The 13,942-nt window shown below is 36.8% G+C and overlaps 1 protein-coding gene across 6 annotated transcripts in view; it reads right to left on the reverse strand.

Moving 5' to 3' along the window:
* Window positions 1-1,343: 1,343 nt before the first annotated feature.
* Window positions 1,344-13,942, reverse strand: part of CEP152 (centrosomal protein 152) — an 87,227-nt gene continuing 74,628 nt past the window's right edge. For 3 of the 6 annotated variants that reach the window (XM_049613601.1, XM_049613599.1, XM_049613600.1), the window contains exons 24-28: window positions 13,654-13,750; window positions 12,348-12,451; window positions 9,782-9,938; window positions 9,429-9,532; window positions 1,344-3,060 (exon numbers count right to left, since the gene is read on the reverse strand). In XM_049613601.1, the coding sequence (XP_049469558.1) occupies window positions 2,024-3,060; window positions 9,429-9,532; window positions 9,782-9,938; window positions 12,348-12,451; window positions 13,654-13,750 (1,499 nt within the window). In that variant the 3' untranslated portion in view covers window positions 1,344-2,023. The remainder of the gene's footprint in view (window positions 3,061-9,428; window positions 9,533-9,781; window positions 9,939-12,347; window positions 12,452-13,653; window positions 13,751-13,942) is intronic. The other 3 variants (XM_049613602.1, XM_049613604.1, XM_049613603.1) reach the window with 3 other exon arrangements.

A 13,942-nucleotide genomic window follows, 5' to 3' on the forward strand; every position in this document is an offset into this window, starting at 1 on the left:
CCTTCAAAATCCTAGAGGAGAAAACAGGCAGCAACCTCTTTGACCTCAGCTGCTGCAACTTCCTACTAGACGTGTCTCTGGAGGCAAGGGAAATAACAAAAATGAACTATTGGGACCTCATTAAGATAAAAGGCTTCCACACAGTGAAGGAAACAATCAACAAAACTAAAAGGCAACTGACAGAAAGGGAGAAGTTATTTGCAAATTACACATTGGATAAAGGGCTAGTATCCAAAATGTATAAAGAACTTATCAAACTTGCCACCCAAAAAACAAATAATCCAGTGAAGAAATGAGCAAAAGACATGAATAGACACTTTTCCAAAGAAGACATCCAGATGGCTAACAGACACATGAAAAGATGCTCAATGTCACTCATCATCAGAAAAATACAAATCAAAACCACGAGATACCACCTTACACCTCAGAATGGCTAAAATTAACAACTCAGGCAAAAATGGATGCTGGTGAGGATGCAGAGAAAGGGGAACCCTTTTGTAGTGTTGGTGGGAATGCAAACTGGTGCAGCCACTCTGGAAAACAGTAGGGAGGTTCTTCAAAAAATTAATAATAGAATTACCCTATGACCCAGCAATTGCACTACTAGGTATTTTTCCAAAGGACACAAAAACGCTGATTCAAAGGCACACATGCACCCCAATGATTATAGCAGCACTATCAACAAGAGACAAATTATGGAAACAGCCCAAATGTCCATCGACTGACAAATGGATAAAGAAGATGTAGTGTGTACATACATATACACACACATACAATGGGATACTATTCAACGATCAATAAGAATGAAATCTTGCCATTTGCAACAACATGGATGGAACAAGAGTGTATTATACTAAGTGAAATAAGTCAGTCAGAGCAAAGACAAATATATGATTTCACTCATATGTAGAATTTAAGAAACATGACAGATAAACACAGGGAAAAGGAAGGAAAAATAAGATAAAAACAGAGAGGGAGGCAAACCATAAGAGAGTCTTAAATACAGAGAACAAACTGAGGGTTGTTGGGGGGGGGGCGGATGGGGGGACGGGCTAAATGGGTGATGGTCATTGAGAAGGGCGCTTGGTGGGATGAGCACTGGGTGTTGTATGTAAATGATGAATCACTGGGTTCTACTCCTGAAACCAATACCACACTGTACATCAACTAACTTGAATTTAAATAAATTAAAAAAAAAATTACAACTTTCTGCCCACAGCATTAATAAGTTAGCCAATTCTGTACTATAAATGAACATAAAAATCTAAAACTTTGAAATTTTTTTCTAGAAGACGATGTTTATTTTGATTTTTAAAATGTAATATTTCAGATGAAAGAAAGGCTGTAAAACCATAAAAGACAAAGACAGTCTCTGGCTGTCACAGGAGATTTGAAGTAATGCAAATGTCAGCTAAAAAAAAATTCAGATTAATATTTTAAATAATGAAACCAGGACAGAATTATGTTTTGTGGCAATTCTTGAAATACTTCTTTTCCACTAACTGCAAGCAAGGATCAAAATTTGGAGTAGCTATTTCCACTCAAAAGCATGTTGAGTAGATCTACAGCTCCATTAAATGTGGCTCATTACAAACATTAAATTTCGTTGGCCATACATACAAATCATCCAGATTCATATCTTATTCTGGGTGAATTTCAAACATGCCAATATAATGTTTCTATAATTACAAAAGAATCTGTGACAATTCTATAGACCATATGCAAGTTTATTTAAATAATATAACATTGCACAGAAAGCTAATTTGTAAGTATAAAAATAGATGGTTTGGCAACCACATATAAAGCACCACACAGAAGCAGATTACACATACATCATCAGGCCTTTGGAAGATTGAGGCACCATTAATATCTCAAGTAATTTTATAAGAATACTTTGCTCATATGATAGATGTTATTAAAACATCTCAAAATAGATAGAGCCCACAATTTTTCCAGTACGAAGTCTTCCCTTCCAGTTTTCTTGTCAATATATCAATGATTCTTCTTAAATACTGTACAACAGTTAGTCCAAATTGACAAAGGGGCTATCAAAACCACTATCTTGTTGGCTAGACAGAGGAGCAATCAATTTTCTCAAAGGCTGCCGACACAATGATGAAGGTGCTGTACTGCTCAGTTTTTGGAAATCTGACTTTACTAGATCAGCCTTATGATGAGGGGTGTGTCTCAGAGTCATATTGATCTCTGGCTGGGAACACAGAGTTTCTTCTGACAGGTCTGAAGTGTGACCACTCTGACGTTTCACTGGTTGACAAATTATACCATTTTTCTCTGTATCTGAAAGACAACCGGCTGCTGATGAGTGTTGGAAATTAACAGATTCAGCTGGTATATCCAGAGTTTCTTGTGGTCTACCATGTAAAAATGACACTTCGTGACTGTCGCAGGGCAAAGTGGCACTGTTGGAACGCCAGCCCACGGAGTCATCAAAGTCCCCTCCATCCTTTACTGGAGTTTCCCAAACACCCAAACGTTGACTTTTCTCAGATGCACCATTTTCACTTTCCATTAGTGGATTGCACTTGTATACTTTTAAACCGAGTCTTTCATTAGGACCTCGAAAAGTTGTATGTGTGGATCCAGATTCAGAAAGACTAGGGGTGTACCTAGGTGACGATTTACTTCCGAAGGATCCAAGAAAGGGGTATGCAGCTGAATGCTGAAGTGAGTCAGAGCCAGTATCACTGCGGTCTTTCTTCTTGTGCAAAACAAAGCCTTTTTCACCGTCATATGGAACAAACTCAGGAGAAACATCATTTGGCAAAATGTCTAGATGTTTGTAAGTGTTTTCCCCAAACTGAGAGTCTGACTGTGACTCTTTGGAACCCATGTGCTTTACATCGCCATGTTCTGCATCCGCTAACCGCCGTCGTAGGTTACAAGCAGCCCTTCTCTTAGGAACTTGGTCACATGGACTCCTGGGAATACTTTGTATACTGTTTGATTTGCTTTCAGTATGATGCCCTGTATTCTGATTCACATCATTTCCTTTTGATCTTTCAACTCCCGTCATCATCTCCGAAGTCAGAGGTACTACTACTACATACGAAGGAACAAAATTAGGGGAAAACAAAATTAGGATAAAGTTAACATTGAAAGGGGAGGAAAAAATTATGTTTTCATGTATTTCCGAAGAATGTATGTATTTTCATCAAAGAAAATACATCAATGCTGGACATTTAAAAATATTGTTTTACAAATCCGCATTGAATAAAGTTAGGTAGTTGTTATTGAAATCTGACATTATTGTTATGCATCTGATGTATTATTTCCTGCAACAGATATTCTAGCATTTCAGGAGCCAACTGCAAGTTTCCAATTCTGTTCTGATGAAGAAATTTTGCTAGAAGAAACCCCAATACTCAACAACTACATAAGCATACCACCCCCCTCCCCCCCCCACGCCCCCCACCCCTCCTTCCCCCCAGCACACACACACTAGCTAAGACACTAAATCTGACCAGAGGCAAAGCAGCCACATAGCATAAAATCAGAGGCATATCTCAGAAAAGTGTACCTTGGTCCCTACAGCATGGAAAGGGTTTGCTTCCACTGGGGACATTCACACAATTGCCCCAAATCATTAATACCCAAGGTTCACATCACCATTCTCGAATTTACACAAACAATCTTTGTGTTTTGAAGAATGACTACCAATATCAGACTTGTGAATTTTTGAACAATCTCTGCTTCAAGCTTTCCAGAAGTTCAAAAACCCCATTTCCCCACAGGTTCAAAATCTCCCAGTGTGACTGGAAATTTATCAATTTTTTCACCCATTTCCATCAGCTTTTGCTTTATATATTCTAAAGCTATTTTATCATGAGCAGAAAGAACCCATTTGTAGGTTCTTGGGAGTCTTCTTTACCATTATCAACTGTCACTTTAATCCCTCTCAATGTGAACTATAATGTGCTTAATATTCTATTTAACTCTATAATTTATCTACTATCAACATATCACTGCTTGGCAAATTAGTCTCCATTCCTTCATTTTGAATTTTTGATGTTGTTCTCATAGAGAGAACATATGTCTGGATTTTTTTTTTTTATTAAATTTTTTTTTTAACGTTTATTTATTTTTGAGACAGAGAGAGACAGAGCATGAATGGGGGAGGGTCAGAGAGAGAGGGAGACACAGAATCTGAAACAGGCTCCAGGCTCTGAGCAGTCAGCACAGAGCCCGACGCGGGGCTAGAACTCACATACCGCGAGATCGTGACCTGAGCCAAAGTCGGACGCTCAACTGACTGAGCCACCCAGGCGCCCCTGTCTGGATTTTTAAAAAATGAAAATTATGGTCTTTTAATAAGTGAGTTTAAACTATTCACCTTTAGGGTGATCACTGATGTTTTACGCTACAGTAAGTTTCTATTTACCAAAGCTTTCTAGTTGTATTTTGCCTCTTGCGTGATTTTGTTAGATTGAAAACCTTTTATTCTGAGTTTTTCCCCTACTACCTTGAAAGGTATATATTCTATTTCTCTATTGGTTAGCCTTAAATTTTAATACACATACTTAAACTTGTATTTTTCTAGCAATGGCTGGCGTTAACAGTAACTATATCTTTTCCTTAAAAATAGTAAACTTCTTAGCATATTATACAATATGCTCTTACATCCTTTTGAGAATACTATACTTTTCTCACATTCTCTCAGATGCTTTAGTTTGTTCTGTTAATTCTGTCTCCAAAGGCATAAGTCCTGTTGGGTTTTTTGCCTTGTCTTCTTTTGAGTTAGGTATCTTATCATGGTGCTGGCTTTCTATAGATATTTCGTGATTCTTTGTTGAATGCTTATCCTTAAAAAAATTTTTTTTAACATTTATTTATTTTTGAGAGAGAGAGAGAGAGAGAGAGACAGAGACAGAGACAGAGCATGCACAGGGGAGGGGCAGAGAGAGAGAGACACACACAGAATCTGAAGCAGGCTCTGAGCTCCGAGCTGTCAGCACAGAGACCAATGCAGGGCTCGAACCCAAAAACTGTGAGATCATGACCTGAGCCAAAGTCGGGTGCTCAACCAACTGAGCCACCCAGGCTCCCCTGAATGCTTGCTTATCTTTTAGATGTTCTGAGTATGGCATCTGGTTGTTTAAAATAGTTGAGAGTGCAGTAGAAGAAGCTGCAGGGTAGAAAAACCTAATAGCTTGGTACTTGGGGCATGTGGACTGTAAGTTCCTCCTTAGTATAACTAGCCATCTAGAGCCTTGCCCTGTTCTGAGACTCTGTTCCTGCTGCCCTTACTCTAGCCCAATACTGGGGTTGGAAAAGGGAAAGGAGAAGGATGATAAAGAGGGTGACCTCACCTGGTTACTGTTACTCTAGAACACCAACTCATTACCTCACTGGGATCCCCGAGGCATACTACTTCTCCTGCAACATACTGCCTTCATATGTGACACAGTTTTGCTATTGGTCCTGCCTGTAGCTCTCCTCTTCTGGCAGTTTTGAATTGAGGTTTCCATCTTCAGGCTTATACGAATTTCTTTCTTTCAGGGATTTCTCAGAGCTTCTGGTCCATCGATTATTTAACTTTTTATTTTTTAATTATTTATGTATTTTTAAAAATGAAAGTACAGTTGCCATGCGATGTTATGTTAGTTTCAGGCATATAGCATAGATTCAACACTTCTATGAACATGCACTGCTCACTGCGGTAAGTGTGATTACAATCTATCACCGTACAAAGTTATTATAATAGTCTTGACTATATTCCTTATCCTGTACTTTATATCCCTGTGACTTGCTTATTTTATAACTGGAAGCTTGTACCTCTTAATCTCCTACACCAGTTTCACCCATCCCCCACCTCTTCCCCTCCGGCAAACATCAGTCTGTTCTCTGTATTTGTGAGACTGTTACTGCTTGTGTACGTGTTTGTTTTGCTTTTTAGAATCCACATATAAGTGAAATCATGTATTATTTGTCTTCCTATCTGACTTATTTCACTTACAATACTCTTTAGATCCATTCATGTTGTCACAAATGGGAAGATTTCATTTTTTTATGGCTGACTAACATTTCTGTGTATGTTTGTGTGTGCGTATCAAGTCTTCTCTGTCCATTCATCTAGATGGACACTTAAGTTGCTTCCATATCTTGGCTATTATAAATAATACTGCGATAAACATAGGGGTGCATATATCTTTTCAAATCGGTGTTTTTGTATTTTGGGGGGTAAAAACCCAGTTGTGCAATTACTAGATTGTAAGGTAGTTCTATTTTTAATTTTTTGAAGAACCTCTATACTGTTTTCCACAGTGGCTGCACCAATTTGCATTACCACCAACAGTGCAAGAGGGCTCCTTTTTCTGTACATCCTCACCAACGCTTGTTGTTTCTTGTGTTTTGATTTTAGTCGTTCTGACAGGTATAAGATGATATCTCATTGTAGTTTTTTTTTTTTTAATGTTTATTTATTTAGTTTAAGATGGTGGGGGGGAGCATGAGTTGGGGAGGGGCAGAGAGAATCCCAAGCAGGCTCCATGCTGCCAGAGGACAGCCCAACGTGGGGCTCAATGTCATGAACCATGAGATCATGACTGGAGCCAAAACCAACTGAGCCACCCAAGCAACCCATCATTGTAGTCTTGAATTGTGTTTCCCTGATGATGAGTGATGTCGAGCATCTTTTCATGTGTCCCTTGGCCATCTGCACATCTTCTTTGGAGAAATGTCTGTTCATGTCTTCTGCCTATTTTTTAATTGGATTATTTGCAGTGTGGGTGTTGAGTTGTACAAGTTCTTTATATTTATTTTGGATATCCCCTTACCGGATGTATCATTTGCAAATATCCTCAACCATCCTCAACAAGGAGGTTGCCTTTTTGTTTTGTTAATTGTTTCCTTTGCTGTGCAGAAACTTATTTGTTCCAGTGTAGTCCCAATAACTTATTTTTGATTTTGTTTTACTTGGCTGAGAAGACATCCAGAAAAAAGTTGCTAGGGCCAATCTCCATGAGGTTATTGTTTATGTTTTCCTTTGGGAGTTTTATGGTTTGAGGTCTTACTTTTATTTAGGTCTTTAATACGTTTTATTTTTGTATTAAGAAAATGTTTAAGAAAATGATACGGTTTCATTCTTTTGCATGTAGCTATGCAGTTTTCCCATCATTAAGGAGACTGTCTTGGGGCATCTGGTTGGCTCAGTCAGTTAAGCATCTAACTCTGGATTTCAGCTCAGGTCATGATCTCACCAGTTCGTGAGATCAAGCCTCATGTAGGATACTGTGCCGACAGCGTGGAGCTTGCTTGGGATTCTCTCTCCCTCTCTCTTTGCCCTTTTCCCACCCTCTCTCTCTCTTTCAAAATAAACATTTACAGAAAAAAGAGAGACAGTCTTTTCCTCATTGCATATTCTTGCCTCCTTTGTCATAGATTAACTGACCATATAACCATGACTTTATTTCTATACTCTCTATCCTGTTCCATTGGTCTATGTATCTGTTTCTGTGCCTGTACACACTGTTTGATTACTAAAACTTTGTGGTATAGCTTGAAGTCTAGGATTGTGATACATCCAGCTTTGCTCTTCTTTCTCAAGATTGCTTCTGCTATTCAGGGTCTTTAGTAGTTCCATACAAATTTGAGGATTATTTGTCCTAATTCTGGGAAAAATACTTTGACACCTTGTTTGGGATTGCACTGAATCGCTAGACTGCTTTGAGTAGTATGGGCATTTTAACAATATTAATTTTTCCAATCCATGAGCATGATATATCCTCCCATTCCTTTATGTTATTTCCAATTTCTTTCATCCATGTCTTAAAGTCTCCAGAGTATAGGTCTTTTACCTCCTTCATTAAATTTATTCCTAGGTATTTCATTCTATTTGATGCAATTATATTTGTATCATTATATTTTCATTCTATTTGATGCAATTTATTCCTAGGTATTTCATTCTATTTGATGCAATGGGATTATTTTCTTAATTTCTCTTTCTGATACTTTATTAGTCTATACAGACACAACAGATTTCTGTAATTTTATATCCTGCAACATGACTGAATTCATTTATTAATTCTGGTTGTTTTTTGGTGGTGTCTTTAGGGTCTTCTATGTACTGTATCATGTCATCTACAAAAAGTGACAGTTTTGCTTCTTCCCTACCAATTTGGATGCTTTTTGTTTCTTTTTCTTGTCTGACTGCTGTGGCTAGGACTTCCAGTACTATGTTGAATAAAGTGGTGGGTAAACATCTTTGTCTTGTTACTGATCTTAGGGAAAAAGCTTTCACTTTTTCCCCACTGAGTATGACGTCAGCTGTGGGTTTGTCATGTTGGTCTATATTATGTTGAGGTGTAATCCATCTTAACCCACTTTGTTGAGAATTTTTATCATAAACAGATGCTGAATTTTATCAAATATTTTTTCTGCATCTATTGAGATGATTGTATGGTTTGTCATCTTCATTTTGTAAATGTGGTGTATCATGTAGATTGATTTGTGGATAATGAACCATCCTTGCATGCCTAGAGTAAATCCCACTTGATCATGGTGAATGACCTTTTTCATGTGCTGTTGAGATTAGTTTGCTAATACTTTGTCAAGGATTTTTATATCTATATTCATCAGAGATACTGGCCCATAGTTTTCTATTTTTTATAGTATCTTTTTCTAGGTTGGTATCAAGGTAATGCTGGCCTTATAGAAATGAATTTGGAAGTTTTCCTTCCTCTTGTATTTTTCAGAATAGTTTGAGGACAGGGATTAATCCTTCTTTAAATGTTCGGTAGCATTCACTTGTGAATCGATCTAGTTGTGGGCTTGTGTTTGTTGGAAGTTTTATACTTATTCAATTTTGTTACTAGTAATTGGTCTATTCAGATTTTCTATTTCTTCCTAGTTCAGTCTTAAAAGATTGTATGTTTCTAGAAATTTATCCCTTTGTTCTAAGTTGTCCAATTTGTTGGCATATAATTTTTCATAGTAGTCCTTTATATTCCTCTGTATTTCTGTGGTGTCAGTTGCCACTTCTCTTTCATTTCTAGTTTTGAGTCCTATCTTTTTTTCTTGATGAGTCTGGCTAAAGGTTTATCAATTTTATGTTTTTAATAGACCAGCTCTTGGTTTTGTTGATCACTCCTACTTTTTTTTTTTTTGTAGTCTCTCATTTATTTCTGTTCTGATCTTTATCATTTTCTCCCTTCTACTAACTTTTTAAAAAGAGTTTCTAGCATTTCTAGGAATGGATGTAACAATAGAAAGCTGATGAATATGTTCAGTCTGTCTATTTGAGCTGGAAATTCTATACTCTTTTTTGAAAGTTTCCAGTTTAAGTAAAACACAGCTACAACTTTATAAATTAACTCGCTCCTTACATTCCTTACTCTTTTTCATACTAAAAATATTAAACATCTAAGAGGCAAGGGAGAAAAAAACCCTTCAAGTGACTCATTTCGACATACCTGACTGTGTAGTTTTGCTCTGGGATTTATTAGAAATAGGCGTTTCCAGCAATTTTGCCATTGCAGCAAGTTTGCTAGCAGCATTCATAATCTTTTTCTCAGCCCTGTGGGGAATTCCAGAATATTAAATTAATAATAGTTTAAAGGAAAAAATGAGTTTCCTTAGCCCCAGGATTTCTGTTTTCCTATTAGTTCTGCCAATATTTAGGGTAGTACAGACATAAGCCTCTCTTAACCCCTAATGGCTGATCATGTAGAAATAGTTAATTTTGTGGTTAAGGAAAATGTTTAGAAAATGACAACATGATGTCTTGGTAGGCTCAGGACACGCTATTTGTTTAGACTGAACTTACCCTTCCTGTTTTCCATTATCCTGCAAAATCTGTTGGAGGCAAGTCAAGTAATACTTGCGCATCTTTCGGGCAGTTTCTTGACGTTCTCGCAATACCTCTGCTTTTACCATTTCCGCAGCTCTTTCTTTACTCTCTTGAATATAACGAAGCATATCACCTAGTGGGGAGGTGGGGTAGGGAGTTGGTGTGAGACAGGAATCCCCACAAAAATGCAAGCTTACTATCAGTTTTTCACAAATAGGGGAGGCAAACTTCAGATCAGTTTTCTGGGAGATGAAGTGACTAGAGGTATAAACATTATACTTTTCCACAATCATTAAAATGGAATGTTTCAGATCACTATTTTGGGAGACTCAGAGGAGAAATAATCTACAAGTCCTTTTAGAATGAAGATAGCCACATATGGTAAGGAAATAGCATATTCCCTAGGAAAACTTTTGTCATATTCTAAAACACTAAGGCAAGAAAATAAGTATTAGATACAGAAACTTACACATTTCGATTATGTATAACGTGTCTGATTAAGAAAGGAAAAATAAATACACAAAAAGGGTGAGGAAGAAAGGAAGGAAGAACCAGACACAGAAGGACAGAAGGAGGCAATATGAACCAGAGAGACTCAGATTCCTATCACTTATGCTCTGAAAAACCCATTTTTCAATATTATTCAATTCTTTAGGCAGCAGTTAAAAGTATCTAAGTAAATATAATACTACAATCCATGAGAGATATGTATAAAATGCCAGGGAGAAGGATGAGACTTATATCGCCTTCTGGAATTTACATTTAAAAATAATTCACTGCTTGCAAGTTTTCTTTTTAATATTGAATTGAGACTACCATTACTTAAGGTTATCATTTTTTTTTTTTTTTATTAAATCTAGGGCTACATCCTACCTCTAGAATATATCACCATTCCTATTAAAGATTCAATTCATAGAGGAATTTCCCTCAATATCAGTAAGCTCTTCCTGAAGATTAGATGCTCTATGCGAAAAATACTAACTGGAAGGCTCTTTCTCATTATTTGAAGTGGGACAAATTAAAATGGAATACATGTCAACACAAAACCTCCAACCAATGTCTAAAATATTAAACAAATACATATACATACAAGTTAGCACACCAGTATGAAAAAAAACGCTTAAAATTTCACTTCCCAACTGATACAATTGTTAATAAAAAGTTGCTTTGTTTGTATTTGTAGTAATATGGCCTCTGTTGGCACTGGCAACAACTGAGAAGCAAATTCTCTTTATTGACACTAAGTGGGCTTTTCCAAACATCCAACATGATGCTGATGATCTACCAATTACATCTGGAACTTAAGACCTTTCCCATTCATTCTGTTAAAAATAAATGCAATTTGGGGGCATCTGGGTGGCTCAGTCAGTTGAGCGTCTGACTTTGGCTCAGGTCATGATCTCACAGTTTGTGGGTTTGAGCCCCGCATCGGGCTCTGTGCTGACAGCTCAGAGCCTGGAGCCTACTTTGGAGTCTGTGTCTCCTGCTCTCTCTGCCCCTCTCCCACTCGTGCTCTGTCTCTCAAAAATGAATAAACATTAAAAAACATTTTAAAAAAACGCAATTTTAAGAGGTAAACATACAGTTCTCCTGTATCAACACTGGTTACTGTTCTGGGACATACATGGAATCTATGCAATATTGTTTGTAATTAAAAAACAGGAGATATTCTACTGAAAAAACATAAACGAGAGAAATGCTCTGCCAGGTGTGCTGCAACACCTCTTACTGCAAAGGACTTGATGAACAAATTTATATGTATGATTTAATCCACTATAAAAATAATGACAAACAACAGAACAATGCGTAACTAGTATGATCTTTACAAAGACAAATATAATATGATCTCACTCATATGTGGAATTTGAGAAACGCAACAGATGAACATAGGGGAAGGGAAGAAAAAATAAGATAAAAACAGAGAGGAAGGCCAAACATTGAGACTCTTAAATACAGAGAACAAACTGAGGGTTGCTGGAGGGGGGCGTAGACGGGGTGGGGGTGGGTTAAATGGGTGATGGGCATTAAGGAGGGCACTTTTTGGGATGAGCACTGGGTGTCAGTTTTAAGAGATGAATCACTGGGTTCTACTCCTGAAGCCAAGACTACACTACATGTTAACTAGCTTGAATATAAATTAAAATAATAATAACACTGGCATTGAACAATATAAAATTAAAAAAAAAAGTTTACAGTAGAAAGTAAGACTTGCTAATTTAAAACTCACATGACATTTTGTTTTAGTTATTTAAGTTTTAAGATTATGAAATTTTTAGTTTGACATTAGTGCCCAAAAAAGGAACAGGATAATTAATAATAATTAATGAGGTAAAATAACTCTACCCTCATGTCACTTCCAAAAGATATTAGGCAAAATTACCCATTGCTGCATAATTTAGAAAAGGAGTCACTAATCTCTTCTAAAAGCAGGTAAGATCTCAGAACAAAATAATTTGGAAAATTCCCCCAAATTACTAGTACTAGTGAGTAAAAAAATGGTTCAGACAACCTTAAAATCCTGCGACTCCCCTTAGGAACTTACGCTTAATTTTTTTTACAGCTTTAATGTACTGTCCACGAAGTTCCTCCAAGGCCTTCCCACTGCACAGCAGGCAAGCATTTTCAATGGCCCCTTCTGACAATGACCTAAAAATGAACCAAATATTGCAAACAGAGATTTTAAGTAAAAATATCTATATATTCCAATAACATCCAATTGAGATGTGCTAAAAAATCATATATGAGGTCTTTATTATATAGTTATTTAAAATAAAAGAAAAACGGAAACAAATGTTATGGTTACTTAAATAAATCATGATAAATCCACATGATGAAAATATATGCAGCAACTGAAAAGCATATTATGGGAGGATATTTTATGACATATGGAAATGTTTATCTTAGGACATTCAGTTAATAAAAGGTTACAAAACAGCTTCCATAATAATCTCTATTTTTAAAACATGCACACGTGTGTACAAAGGGGTTTAAATGATATAAAACAAGAGGCTGACAGAGGGTATCTGCTGAGAATAGGGTTTTGGAAGATTTTCTTTTTTTATACTTCTTGCTATATAACAATGACAAGTTTTATATTCTTGGTATGATATTATTAATATAATTTATATAAAAAATTAAACATACTTAGAAATAAACAATTTCTTTAAAATAGTATAAGTCTGGGGCACCTGGGTGGCTCAGTCAGTTAAGCCTCCGACTTCAGCTCAGGTCATCTCACGGTTCATCATCTCACGGTCATCATCTCACGGTTCATGAGTTCGGGCCCCACATCAGGCTCTGTGCTGACAGCTCAGAGCTTGGAGCCTGCTTCGGATTCTGTGCCTCCCTCTCTCTCTCTGCCTCTTCCCCGCTCATTCTCTCTCTCTCTCTCTTAAAAGTAAATATTTTTTAAAAAGTAATAAAATAAATAAAATGAAATAAAAATGGGACTGTATTATAAATATTGTTCTATAACCTGTTTTTTAAATTTAATAATATATTTTGGATATCTTTTTAAATAAATCATTCTTATGGAAACCAATTTGACAGTAAATTTCATATATTAAAAAATAAATAAATAAATAAATAAATAAATAAATAAATAAATCATTCTTGGGGCATCTGGGTGGCTCAGTCGGTTGAGCGTCCTCCGACTTCGGCTCAGGTCATGATCTCGCGGTTTGTGAGTTCGAGCCCCGCATTGGGCTCTGTGCTGACAGCTCAGAGCCTGGAGCCTGCTTCAGATTCTGTGTCTCCCTGCCTCTCTGCCCCTTCCCTGTTCATGCTGTCTCCCAAAAACAAATAATGTTAAAAAAAAAAAATGTGTTTTTTTAATGGTAAAAGTCTACCTTGGTGGTGTTCTGCAAAGTGCTCTCAGTTCTTCCAATTTACTCTTCATGTCATTGTTTTCTTCTATTAGTTCTTCAACAACTTTATTATTCTCTTCTAAAAAGGAAAGTTAATAGTGGTCAATTAACCTTTTTTCCTTCAGTCTTCCTTTCCCTTAAGTTCCCAGAGCAAATGTTTATAGAGAAGATTGTGGGAATTCCAGCTGCTCCCCACATCACTCATTCCCTGATGAATCCTAATGTCACCACTCCCTGTTCTGGCTCCTCAGTGCTTGAAATCTGGATTCCA

Source organism: Panthera uncia (genome assembly GCF_023721935.1).
Source record: "Panthera uncia isolate 11264 chromosome B3 unlocalized genomic scaffold, Puncia_PCG_1.0 HiC_scaffold_1, whole genome shotgun sequence".
Classification (NCBI taxonomy): domain Eukaryota; kingdom Metazoa; phylum Chordata; class Mammalia; order Carnivora; family Felidae; genus Panthera; species Panthera uncia.